Raw genomic sequence first — 12,792 nt, 5'->3', positions numbered from 1 at the left:
ACAAATTGGTGCTTGTGTCTTGTACTGGAGATTAGTCCATTGTCCTTAGAGACAGAATAATGCTGAAATAGGCAATGTGAGAAGGAAGGTGGCTCTTCTGGGGATGACCGGGCCTCAGGACAAGCAGAGCCCAGAGGGCTCAGCCATGGACGGTGCTCAGGGGAACTCTGGGCCTGTTGATCATTTCTGGGCCCCCAACAATTTCCAACAATAGGAGCTGGGATGGCCAGAGTGTAGCATCCAGACCCTCTATTTGGAGCTGCCTGTGGAAATGGAAGTGGTCCAGGCTGAGAATGTGCCTGGACCAGGGAAGAGGGAAACATGCTGAGGTGATCCTGTTGCACTGTTGCATGGCATTTACTGACCCTTGCACAGGCCTGCAACACCTTTCTAGTATGTACACTAGCCTCTCACAACCCTCCATGAGGCTGAGTCTTCCAACAACTGGTCTAAACTCCTTCTGTAGCCTGGACCACTTCTGGTGCAGGCAGTGACCACCTTGGAGTAAGTCTCCAGAGGGTCATCCTAATACTGTGTCTTTCAGAATCCCACGGGTGATTTCTGGATTCTGTTAGTACATAGAAAGCTCTACAGCATGTCATTACTGCCTTATCAGCAAGAGGAAGCTGGATCATCCTCAAAGTCATAACTTTCCTGCACGAAAGAGCTGAAGTTGCAAGGCACATGGTTCCCTTGAAATCGAAGGAAAGACAAGCACCCAGGGGGAGCAGTGGGATGTGCAAACTGGCTTACTTCTTACCTGCAGGCAGGAGACAGGTTGACCTTAATGAGTAGAAATACTTTATGAATTTTTGTTTTAATCAGTGCTGAAGGCCAAGTCTCACGCGTGTGTGCAGGAGGGAGCAAACATCTTCTTGGGGCTGGGACAGGAGAGCTTTGTTGCTGGGATAGGAGGGCAGAGCAGAAGGAGAGAGGTCAGGGGAGAGGCAAGGTCACCCTTGCTCAACCCCTTCTTTTCTCTGCCAGGACTTTAATGCCTTAACACCCTAACACTCCCAGGCCGGGCAGGCAGCAAGACACATGGGGCAGTGAGATATAAAGCAGTGAGTGCCGCAGATTCCTGAGACGCAAGAGGCAGATTGTTCCCTCTCTGCGTATGTTTGTATTTAAATAGCCTCACATTCAGACAAGCAACTTGGATTTGCCTCAGTCTTCTCAGGATGGGTGAGAAAAACACTGGAAATGCTCCAAACGAGGCAAAATAGAAGACACCTGTCAGGGTGGAGATGGCATCCAAGTGAATGAGCAAACCTGGGAGGTAGGGCACATTGAACGATGCATGCCCATTGCTGAGCCCTAGGTCAGCTGTGCTCAATGGAAAAGTACATACACATCCACCAGGATCTTCTAAAATTGTAGCTCCCTGGGTGTGGAGCGTGAGCCAAGACTGTTTTCTAGCAGGTTTGCACGTGATGTTGATACTGCAGGTCCACGGATCACAGTTTGAGTCACAAAAGCTTTTTTTCTTCTTCCCCACGGAGGGTGCCTCAGAAGAGGAGATCAGACTTAGCAAGATGGTGATGAAATTCTGGGCCAACTTTGCTCGCAATAGGTGAGGCTGTTACCTGAAGCTCTTATGACTCAGCAAAGCCACTCGTAGGTATATATCCAAGAGAAATGCACTCATGTGGTCATTAAAAGATATGTCCTAGAATATTCTTCATAACAACACTATAATAATCTAAAACTAGAGACTATCTATTATGGACTGAATTATGTTCCCCCCAAAATTCCTATGTTGAAGCGCCAACCCCTCATGTAACTATATTTGGAGATAGAGCCTTTATGAAGTTAATTATAGTTGAATAGGTCGTAAGTGTGTGGCTAGCGTCCAGTGAAACTGGTGTCCTTATAAGAAGAAGAAACACCAGAGCGTGCTCTCTCTCTCTCTCTGTGTCTGTTTCTCTGTCTCTCTCTCTCTGTCTCACTGCTCATGCACAGAAGAAAGGCCACATAGGACACAGTGAGAAGGCAGCTCTCTGCAAGCAGGAAGAGAGCCCTCACCAGGAAATGAGTCAGCTGGCACCTTGATCTGGAACTTCTAGCCTAGAGAACTAAGCAAACGTGGATTTTAGCTGATTAAGCTGACTCATTTCCTGGTGAGGGCTGTCTTCCTTGTTTGCAGATTGCTGCCTTCTCGCTGTGCCCTGGTCTGGAACTTCTAGCCTTGAGAACAGTGCAAATGCAAATTTCAGTTGATTAAGCCACCCAGTCTATGGTATTTTGTTACAGAATTCCGAGCAGACTAATACATTCTCCAAATGCCCTAAACCAGTAGAATGGATAAATTATGGCATATCCATACAATGAAAGACTATACAACAATGATAACAAACTGCAGCCATATACAACAATACACGTGAATCTCCTAAACATAATATTGAGGGTAAGGAGCCAGATGCAAGAGTATGTGATGCTATTCATATAAAGCACAAAACCTGGAAAAAGTAATATTGCTGCTAGATGTCAGGACTGTGGTGACCATTTTGGGTAGATAGGCAAGGAGGGGGAAGTGAGCAGGGCCTGGAATTGAGCTCCATATGGCTTCTGGTATGCTGGTAATGTTGTGTCTTGATCTGGGTCCTACTTACACAGTGTTATCAGTTAGTGAAATTACTAAGTCGTAATATATACATAGCATGTGTGTGTTTGTGTGAATGTGTATGTGTGTGTGTATATATATATTTCTTATATGTATGTTTTATTCAATAAAATACTTAAATGTTTGTACCAGACCTTAAGAACCTGTTATCTAATACAGGAGACAAGATTGATACAGATAAAATTACTGGTGATCATATAAATTATAGTTACAGGATAGAATATAAATGCTCAAATGCAGCAGTGATTTTAATCAGGACTCTATTGTATGTACTAAGAGAAATCCAAATGAAACTTACCTAAAGCATATATTGAATAAATGTGGTCTTTCACATGAAAAGTTCAGGAGGTAAACAGAGCTTGAAACACAATTACATAAATAAATGTAATTAATGAAATAAATAGATTAGATAGATAATAGATAGATAGATGATAGATAATTGGTAGAAAGATGATAGATAGATAGATAGATAGATAGATAGATAGATAGATAGACAGATAGATAGACAGACAGACATTTTATGGCATTATCTTCCTATAAAGAGAGAAGTCCGTTTCCCACAGGTCAAGGTAGAAAAGCTGTCCTCCAGGCACCCATGATGTGCTTCAGCAACCTTGCCAACACCAGCCCTGCTGCCCATGGGCTGGCCCCCTTGCCACCACTGCTCAGGGTTACACTTCCGCCACGCTGTGGCTGGCCATCCCCTTTCCTACCCATCCTGTAATTTCAGACTTGAGCTCCACCCCATTCGTGGAGCACAGTGAGCTCTTTGCAATGAATTCCCTTGTATTTTGACATAATCATGGTGAGGTTTTTTCTCCCCAGTCCTTCCCGTCCCAAAGAATAATGAGGCACATTATTGATAGAAATTTTTAGCAGAGCACATGGGGCAGGAATGAGTGGGATCTGTCCCTGCTTGGGGAAGGGAGTTTCATTTAGTAGGTGGGTTACCCGGGGCAGCACCAGGTGGGGCAGCTACCCAGGTGCAGGGCCTGAGCCCGCTTCCCACCCTCCCCTGCAGCTCTGCTCTGGGGAATTTTTTTTTTTTTTTTTTTGATACGGAGTCTCCCTCTGTCACCCAGGCTGGAGTGCAGTGGCATTATTTCCGTCACTACAAGCTCCTTTTCCTGGGTTCACACCATTCTGCTACCTCAGCCTCCCAAGTAGCTGGGACTACAGGTGCCCACCACCACGCCCGGCTAATTTTTTACATTTTTAATAGAGACAGCATTTCACCATGTTAGCCACGATGGTCTTGATCTCCTGACCTCGTCGTCTGCCCACCTTGGCCTCCCAAAGTACTGGGATTACAGGCGTGAGTCACCGTGCCTGGCCCTCTCCATTCTTACTATCTATCCAATCTTTCTCATGGGCTCCCGATAGACGTCCATTGGATAGAGTCTGTGAATGGAGTCAACTCCTCCTTGGGTCCATGGTTCCCAGAGATTTTATACTCTCACAGTGGCCCGCACTTGGCCTTCAGCACTGATTAAAATTCATAGTATTTCTGCTCATTATGGTCACCCCGTCTCCTGCCTGCAGGTGAGAGGTAATGCAGTGTTCAAATCCCACCACTCCCCCAGGTGCTTGTCTTCCCGTTGATTTCAGGGTAATCATGTGCCTTGCAACTTCAGCTATTTGGTACAGGAAAAGTTATGATTTTGAGGACGATGCAGCTTTCTCTTGCTGGTAAGGCAGGAGTGACACTCATTAGAGCTTTCTACATTCTAGCAGAATCCAGAAATCATCCCTGAGATTCTGAAAGACACAGTATTAGGATGACCCTCTGGAGACTTACTCCAAGGTGGTCACTGCCCATAGCAGAAGTGGTCCAGGTTACAGAGGGAGTTTAGCTGTTGAAAGAGACAGCCTCAGGGAGGGGTCTAGGAGGCTAGTGTACATACTGAGGAAGGTGTTGCAGACCTGTGCAAGAGTCACTAAAGGCCATCCAACAGTGGCAAGGGATCACCTCGGCACCTCTCTCTCTTCCCTGATCCAGGCAAATTCTCAGCCTGGGCCACTTCCATTTCCATAGGCAGCTCCAAATGGAGGATAGGGATGCTGCACTCTGGCAATCCCAAATCCTATTGTTGGAAATTGTTGGGGGCCCAGAAACATGCAGCAGGTCCAGTGCTCCCCTGAGCACTGTCCATGGCCCAGTCCTTTGGACTCTGCTCGTCTCAAGGCCAGGCAATCTCTAGTAAAGCCAACTTCCTTCTCACATTGCCTCTTTTATCACTTTCCTGTCTCTGAGGAGGATGGATTAATCTTCAGTACAAGACACAAGCACTGATTTAGCTATCGAAATATCTTTTATTGCAAAAGCTGAGGTCACAAATAAAAAATTTGCTCCCTCATGAACTCTGCCCCCTGCCCCCTGCCCCCCACCAACAGGCAATTCCCCAGCCATGGTAAGATGCCTTCTGAACCTGCAATACCTTTTGCAAAAGACCCCAGTCTTTGCTCCTGCAGGCTCCCGAGGCTGAATGGACCTTCTATTCACAGCTCAATGTGCTCTGTCTGGGGTAGCTGCTCCATTGCCTTCTTAAAGAGGTTGGTCCAGAAAGCTACTTCCTTGTCCTTCAGCTTCTGGGCCTCCTGGGTGTTTGCACCAATCTGCAGGTACCCTTCCTCCTGGTTGTACTCTGGCCAGTGGGGCAGCCCTTCCCCATTGGGGTTTCTGGAAACAGAATCAAATAGAATTGCCCCACAGCTGCTGTGTGTTCCCAACAATTTTCTGAGATGTGCGAGGATGCCCAAGTTATCTCTGTCAAGAGGCTTGTATATCTCCAGAGATGGGGAGCTCACTATCTCCAGGTGTGGCCTCTCCAATTTTAGAGAGTTCTCATTGTCAGAGTACTATGGTCACAGGGTCAGGAGATTGATCACTAGAACCTTAGAAGCTGCCCCTTCCCAATAGGCATGCCCTGCCCCTGCCCCTCACCAACCCTGCTCCGTCTTTGTCACCAGCCTCACCCATTGCAAGCAAAGTTGGCCCAGAATTTCATCACCATCTTGCTAAGTCTGATCTCCTCTTCTGAGGCACCCTCAGTGGGGAACAAGAAAAAAAGCCTTTGCGACTCAAACTGTGATCCACGGACCTGCAGCATCAACATCACATGTGAACCTGCTAGAAACATAGTCTTAGCGAATGCTCCACACCCACTGAGCTGAGGTCTGCAATTTTAGAAGAGCCTGGTGGATTCGTGTGTACTTTTCTATTGAGTATGGCTGACCTAGGGCTCAGCAATAGGCATGCATCATTCTATGTGCTTGTCCTACCTCCCAGGGTTGCTCTCTCTTGGGTCTTTTTCCCCTCTCCTGCACACATCCACAATTCATATTCTGAAATATAACAGAGCTCAAGGCTCCTAAGGGTGCACAATTGGGACATGCCAAGCGGAGCTAGTGCATCCTGAGCGTCCATGAGGTGAGTCCCATGTGATCTATAACAGCTGAGAGTTAAGGCTTAGAACACATTGTGAAAGGATTTTTAAAAATATTATATAATATAAACTAAAAATAAAATCCTAACACTCTCAACTCACTGAACTGACCCTCTCTGGTCTAAGGGGAGGCCAGAAAAGCCCTAAACTGAGTTCCTGCCTGGAAACAGACAGGCGGTCAGACACGCCTCATAATATCCCTTCCCTTTTGTGGTTTAGACACCACCGGACCAAAATCAGCAATAAAATAAAGGTCATCATTCTGACAGAACACACTCTTTGTGGCAATAAGACACCAAATTAAAAAAAGATCTAAAACCATGCTGGGCAAATGTTCAGGCCTGTATCTCTACCCTTAAAGAATCCACTCTGTTCTCACTGCTGCAAGGTGCTTCTTTTTCTCTAGCAGCTAAACCAGCACTGGCCTGGAGTTAAGCAAAGTGAAAACAATTACAATGGCTGCAGCTTGGAGACGTGGATGAACAGAACCCTGACCTGCCAGCCTTAACTATGGCTTTGATTGCATAAGAGACTGATTTCAGTAACTTTCTCCAGATAAGAACATCACCAACCATGCACTGGACCTGGCCGGTGTACAGAGTCTGCTCACTTGCTGGGCTTTGTGTCCTGAGAAGACCTTCGGACTTATAGGCCTTAATCGTAATACAATATTAAGTCTCCATTACCAGGTGAACATGGGCCACGTTACATGCATGTTTGTTTAATACACATATGTCAGGACTGTCTTCATGAATATCCATTGCTCCCCCTGTAACCTGTTGAACACGTATGTTTAATCAATCCATTTACGTAAAGCTCCTACCCAACCCCACCTCGTTCAATGAACCTGTGTCTGGGCTTGGCCAGAGGTACCTTCCCAGCCTGCGGGATGGCCACCTTGCTGGCTATAAAGCATATCAAAAATAAAGTCTCCTCTCCTATTCCAAATTCATACATCCTACGATTTCTAAATTAACAATTATTAAATATATTAAAATTAAAGGTTTATGAGTTTTTGTTAAGAGACAGACAGAAAGATGAACAGACACACATTAGACTTGACTCGGGGTTAACACCAATTCTAACCTCACCCTCACTCATATTTTCAGCGCTCCTGGGGGAGGGAAATTGATTGGTGGTTTCTCAGCCTAGAGCAGGGCCCTGCATATGTCCCACCACCTATCTTGTTGATGACACAGCCCAGGATTCTGAGTGTCTGTGGCAGAGGGTACGTGAATACACATCCCCTTCAGGTGTGTTAGAGCAGGAGGAACCTGGTCACATGAATCNTTAAAGGTTTATGAGTTTTGTTAAGAGACAGACAGAAAGATGAACAGACACACATTAGACTTGACTCGGGGTTAACACCAATTCTAACCTCACCCTCACTCATATTTTCAGCGCTCCTGGGGAGGGAAATTGATTGGTGGTTTCTCAGCCTAGAGCAGGGCCCTGCATATGTCCCACCACCTATCTTGTTGATGACACAGCCCAGGATTCTGAGTGTCTGTGGCAGAGGGTACGTGAATACACATCCCCTTCAGGTGTGTTAGAGCAGGAGGAACCTGGTCACATGAATCAACCCTGTCATAGTGAATCCTGCAGGAGATCACCCCACCACCTGTCTTGTTGATGTCACAGAACAGGATTCTGAGTGTCTGTGCAGAGGTCACATGAAGACACATCCCCCCTCACATGTGTTAGAGCGGGAGGAAGCCCAGGGACTACCCAATGACGTTCAACCCTGTTATAGAGAATCAGGAAACTAAGACCAGGAGAGGAGAAACTTGCTGAAGCTCACCACACCAAGACTGGAACCCAGGTCTCCTAACTCCAAGCTCACGGACAGCAAGGAGACATTACCTTTTAAAAATGGGGCCCCGAGGACAGAGAAGAGCTCGTCCCCGTGGTCTCCTATGACCGTCTTAGGTTTCATGTCTGATGAGAAGCTTGGACGATACTGAAACTCATACATGTAGGTGGGCGCTCCAGCATCTGAGAAGACAAGGATTCATGCACAGTTCATGTTACCAGACACACACCTGGATGCTACCAAGGTCTCCAGCTCTGCAGGAAACCTCTGGCTGTCAGCACAGTAGAGAAACAGAGTCACGGGAAAGCTCAGTGACATGCTCTGGGCTGCATGGCTGGCTGAGGTAGAACCGGAATTTGAGCCAGATATTTGTTCAATGAACAAATGTTTAATGAACGAATGTGGAGACCCTGGGTGAATTCATTTAAAATAACTGCCAGTGCAGGGCCACTGACTCAGCCTCATAAACCCCTTTGCCTGCTGGTGCATTCTCTCACAAGACAATCTCTCTACATCTGGTTACACTGGATGTACTTCATTGATAACAGACTTGTACTCATTTACTTGGACATTTCCCAAGTGTTTCCAAGCATTTCAGTGTTTCTCTCACCCATCCTGAGAAGACTGAAGCAAATCCAAGTTGCTTGTCTGAATGTGAGGCTATTTAAATACAAACATATGCAGAGAAGGAACAATCTGCCTCTTGTGTCTCAGGAATCTGCGGCGCTCACTGCTTTATATCTCACTGTCCCCATGTGTCTTGCTGCCTGCCCGGCCTGGGAGTGTTAGGGTGTTAAGGCATTAAAGTCCTGGCAGAGAAAAGAAGGGGCTGAGCAAGGGTGACCCTGCCTCTCCCCTGCCCTCTCTCCTTCTGCTCTGCCCTCCTATCCAGCCAACAAAGCTCTCCTGTCCCAGTCCCAAGAAGATGCCAGGTTCACAGGGATTGGCTCACTGGAGCCACACATCGCTGCCCCTTCGGGGCTACCTCATGGGCTACCCGGCCCTGTGCCTCAGCACTTTGCATTTTCCACCTCTTAATTTAAAAATCAGTTTGAAAATCCATTTTAAAAATCGGATTTAAAACTTCAATCGTAACTCTACCACAGAGAACACTTCTTTTTTTTATTTTAGCATATCTCTTTTTTTATGTATATAAACTTGGGATGATATTATACGTGTTATTTTGTAATATACTACCATCACATTTTAAAAACAATTTTTTTGTAGAGACAGGGTCTCAGTATGTTGCCCAGGTTGATCTTGAAATCCTAGGCTCTCACAATTCTCCCACCTCAGCCTCCCAAAGTGCTGAGAGTATTGGCATGAGCCACCACCTCCAGCCATCATTCCTTAACATCCTTAAATATTCATCCACAAAAGGATTTAACAATGGGAGCTCACGCATCCCTAACCTCATGCCCCACCCGCACATGTCATTTCAATGTGAGAATGAAGAAGAATCTATTCACTCATCTTCGTCAGCCTCCTTCACTGCACCCTCGGCTCAGCAGGAAACGCGCTTGTGAAGATGCCATCCTTCTGTGGCTCTGTAATCCACCTGTTAAATGGCTGCTTCAAGGTCAAGCAAAACTTGCTAAAAGGAGGGTTTGACTTTGCCTCTGCCCCTCGAACATTTTCCAAAGGAATTCAGAGCCAACTATAGAGGAAAGAGCTTTTGTGAATGAGAGAACTCATTATAGGCAGCATGCTGCCCAAAACGTACTTTGTAAAACCTTTTTGGCTAAAGCCATTGCTATTCATACAATTCCTAGAGTCACAACACAAGTCTTGAGAGGAAAGTAGGGCACAGTTGTGCGCAGTGACAAATAGGCACAGTAAGAGAAGCAGAGACAATGAAAGACATGTCATGAAAGACATGCAAATGAAAACAGGGTGATGTGCTTCTTTTTGGTGGGGAAAATTGGCGGCATTAACTTTTAATCTTAGTATCCCAAATGAGAAAGGAAATTAAGAAATCCACATTCTTATGCACTGGAATGCGAATTTGCATTATTTGCCAAGAGTTCTAAAATATTTCTAAGGTCCAGCCTAGTTATTCACTTCTAAAAATAATGCTAGGAAAATTATTAGACATGTGGTTGGAGATTTATAAACATCAGGCTGAGCTCAGTCTTACTGTAGCATCAGAATGTGAGCAGCCAGGCTAAACATCTAACAGGATAGGAATTTTTTTTTTTTTTTGAGACGGAGTCTTGCTGTGTTGCCCAGGCTAGAGTGCAGTGGTGCGATCTCGGCTCACTGCAAGCCCCGCCTCCCGGGTTCACGCCATTCTCCTGCCTTAGCCTCCGAGTAGCTGGGACTACAGGCGCCCGCCACCTCGCCTGGCTAGTTTTTTGTATTTTTAGTAGAGACAGGGTTTCACCATGTTAGCCAGGATGGTCTTGATCTCCTGACCTCATGATTCACCCGCCTCGGCCTCCCAAAGTGCTGGGATTACAGGCTTGAGCCACCGCGCCCGGCCAGGATAGGAATATTAAAGGCTATTTAATACAGCCATTTCATGCAATAAAGAATGGTTTGATGAGTTTTTACCAACCTTCAGAAAATCCTCACAACATACTGTTCTATGAACAAAAGCAAAATAGAAAATTGATTTTAAAGTATATAGGACATAAAAATATTTAGAAGAAAGCACAAAAAAATGTATACCACCTGCCTCCAGGTGGGGGAATTAGGAGTGATATCTAGTTTCTTCATGGGTTTCCATATTTTTGAAACTTTCTGCATATTAACTTTATCACATTAACTTCATATTCAGAAGTGTTGTTTTTATCAAAAAGAGTGAGACACGGCAATAAGAGATAGTTGATAAAATCTGTGTCTTCCTGGAAAAATAAAAACAAACCTGAACTCAAAGTCATGGGAAATCAGATGAAAAACAGAGGCCCAGTATTGCTCAAACCATCAGAAGATGGAGATGGGAACACTATATATAGATCAGACACAGAGCATGGGACAAAGCCAAGTAAGAGTTAGGAGCACATGCCCCTTCCTGTGCAAAGCAGTGTTTGGGCACCTGCTAGATCAGCCTTAGTTACTTTTTATCATGCTTATGAAGTTCTGCATTTAAAAACCCTTCCAGCATGGTTAGAGAGAGGACATTTCCTGGCTTGCAGCCTAGGTGAATGAGAGCTGAAAGAAAAAGAAGAGTCCTGTGAGCCTCCTCTAGTTTGCACCCAGAAGAGGACACTCCTCTCTAGTGAGCCCACGCATCCCTAACCTCACGCCCCACCCACACAGCCTTGGGTCAGTGGTAGAAGGTCCTGTATAGACCCTGCCCTGGCCTTGTGCTTGCCCATTACTGCACACACTGAGATAGACAAAAGCCAGTCTCAGGCATTGCCATTCTTCAGACCACCTCCCCCACACCCACCACAGCTCTTCCTTTTGGCCTTCTTGGTCCTCAACAATCCTCTGGATCCCACTCAGTGCTCCCAGTCTTTCCCCGGCTCCAATACTTAACACACTTGCTTGCAGCCGGCTTGGACCTTAAAAACCTTCCACGACTCATCTTTCAATATTTGTCCCACAGCAGCCCTATGTGATAACACCAGGCGTGGAGCCCTTGCAGCAGATGCTGTCAGAGTCTCACCCATATTCCCACTTCCTGGGCATGCCAGCCTGACTTCCACCTCCAGCATCTGTAGCTCCCGGCCTGAGGCCTTTGGTCACAAGAGACTGCTCTGCCCTTGGGTGCAGCAGGTCAAAGTCACAGGCAATAAACAACTCCTTGCAAGAGCCTTCAATGACAAGTGGAAGCTGGTGGATAAATATCCCGGCTCTCTTGCCACTTGCCACTCAGATGGGATGCCCCTGAGCGCTGTATTCTCCGTGTTTCCTTGAGTTTCCCAGCTCCAGTTGTCCACAGTGGATATTCTCTTGGCAATGCATCATGGATTGGATTCCATCTCTTTCCTGTCTCACTTCCCCACCTCCCTGCTGCTGTTACCTGGGATCATCACCTTAAAAAACCATTTGCCTCTGGATTTTTCTTCTCACAGTCTGCTACTGGCACAAAACCAAAATAAGACAGCACCTCACTCCATGCCATATGGAATCAGCCTTTGAGGCCTGACCCTTGGCTGTTTCCACGACTGTCTATGCTGGGAGGCAGGTGAATCAGATACAGAAGCTGGTGGGGTCCAGGTCCCTCCCCTGTTCGACCTCTGGGACTCACCTCTGTGGTGCCGGGCCACAATCACAGATGGGACATCGAACAGCACATCCCCCATTAAGTCCAGGAACAGGTCTTTCTTTTTGACAGGGTCATCTGTTCCTCCTAAGTACTTCTCAGTGGCTTCTGGAATCAGTTCCTTAGGAATGTGCTAAAATAGATCAATAAAGTGACCACCAGAAAGGCCTGCTTCAATGGTGAACCTCGCGAGCCCTGTGCAACTCCCCCCTAGGATGGAAAGTGAAGTGGGGAAGGTGGAAAGATGGGGGAAACCCTGAGGCTCCAGTCTTCATTTTGCCATTTAATTGCTCTATGATTTGGGCAAGTCCTTGTTTTTCTCTGGGTCTCAGCCAATTCCCATGATTCTTAGACTCTTACAACAAGGGGATAGGACTTCCACAAGAGTGACATGGCTGTCTTCTGGTCCAGTTTCCCTTCGGAGAGTGGATAGCCCATCAACTGTTAAAAAAAATTAAGCATTTATGAATCATTGGGAATTAATGAGAAGAATCAAACTGACCAACCAACCAAACCAATGCAGACTGAAAGTCCTTTAATTTTGGGGTTTCTAAGGGCATGAGTTTTACTGAAATGAACAGAATCAATGAATCAAATGGGCTTATATCCAGAAACTCAAGCATCAAAAAAATTACAAAAAAAAAAATTGGAGAAGCTGTGGCATTGTTTTGCAGTGTGTGTGTGTGTGTGTGTGTGT

General features: G+C 46.0%; 1 protein-coding gene across 1 annotated transcript in view; it reads right to left on the bottom strand.

The window, feature by feature from the left end:
* Positions 1–5,055: 5,055 nt before the first annotated feature.
* LOC108526381 (liver carboxylesterase 1-like) overlaps positions 5,056–12,792 on the bottom strand; it is a 33,590-nt gene continuing 25,853 nt past the window's right edge. Inside the window, 4 exon segments of the mRNA XM_017867116.1 lie at positions 5,056–5,303; positions 5,600–5,670; positions 7,928–8,064; positions 12,081–12,228. Of these exon segments, the coding sequence (XP_017722605.1) occupies positions 5,123–5,303; positions 5,600–5,670; positions 7,928–8,064; positions 12,081–12,228 (537 nt within the window). The 3' untranslated portion in view covers positions 5,056–5,122.

Source organism: Rhinopithecus bieti, unplaced genomic scaffold, assembly GCF_001698545.2.
Source record: "Rhinopithecus bieti isolate Rb0 unplaced genomic scaffold, ASM169854v2 scaffold_3879, whole genome shotgun sequence".
In the NCBI taxonomy this organism is placed as follows: domain Eukaryota; kingdom Metazoa; phylum Chordata; class Mammalia; order Primates; family Cercopithecidae; genus Rhinopithecus; species Rhinopithecus bieti.
This window is presented reverse-complemented; position numbering and strand designations above follow the sequence as displayed.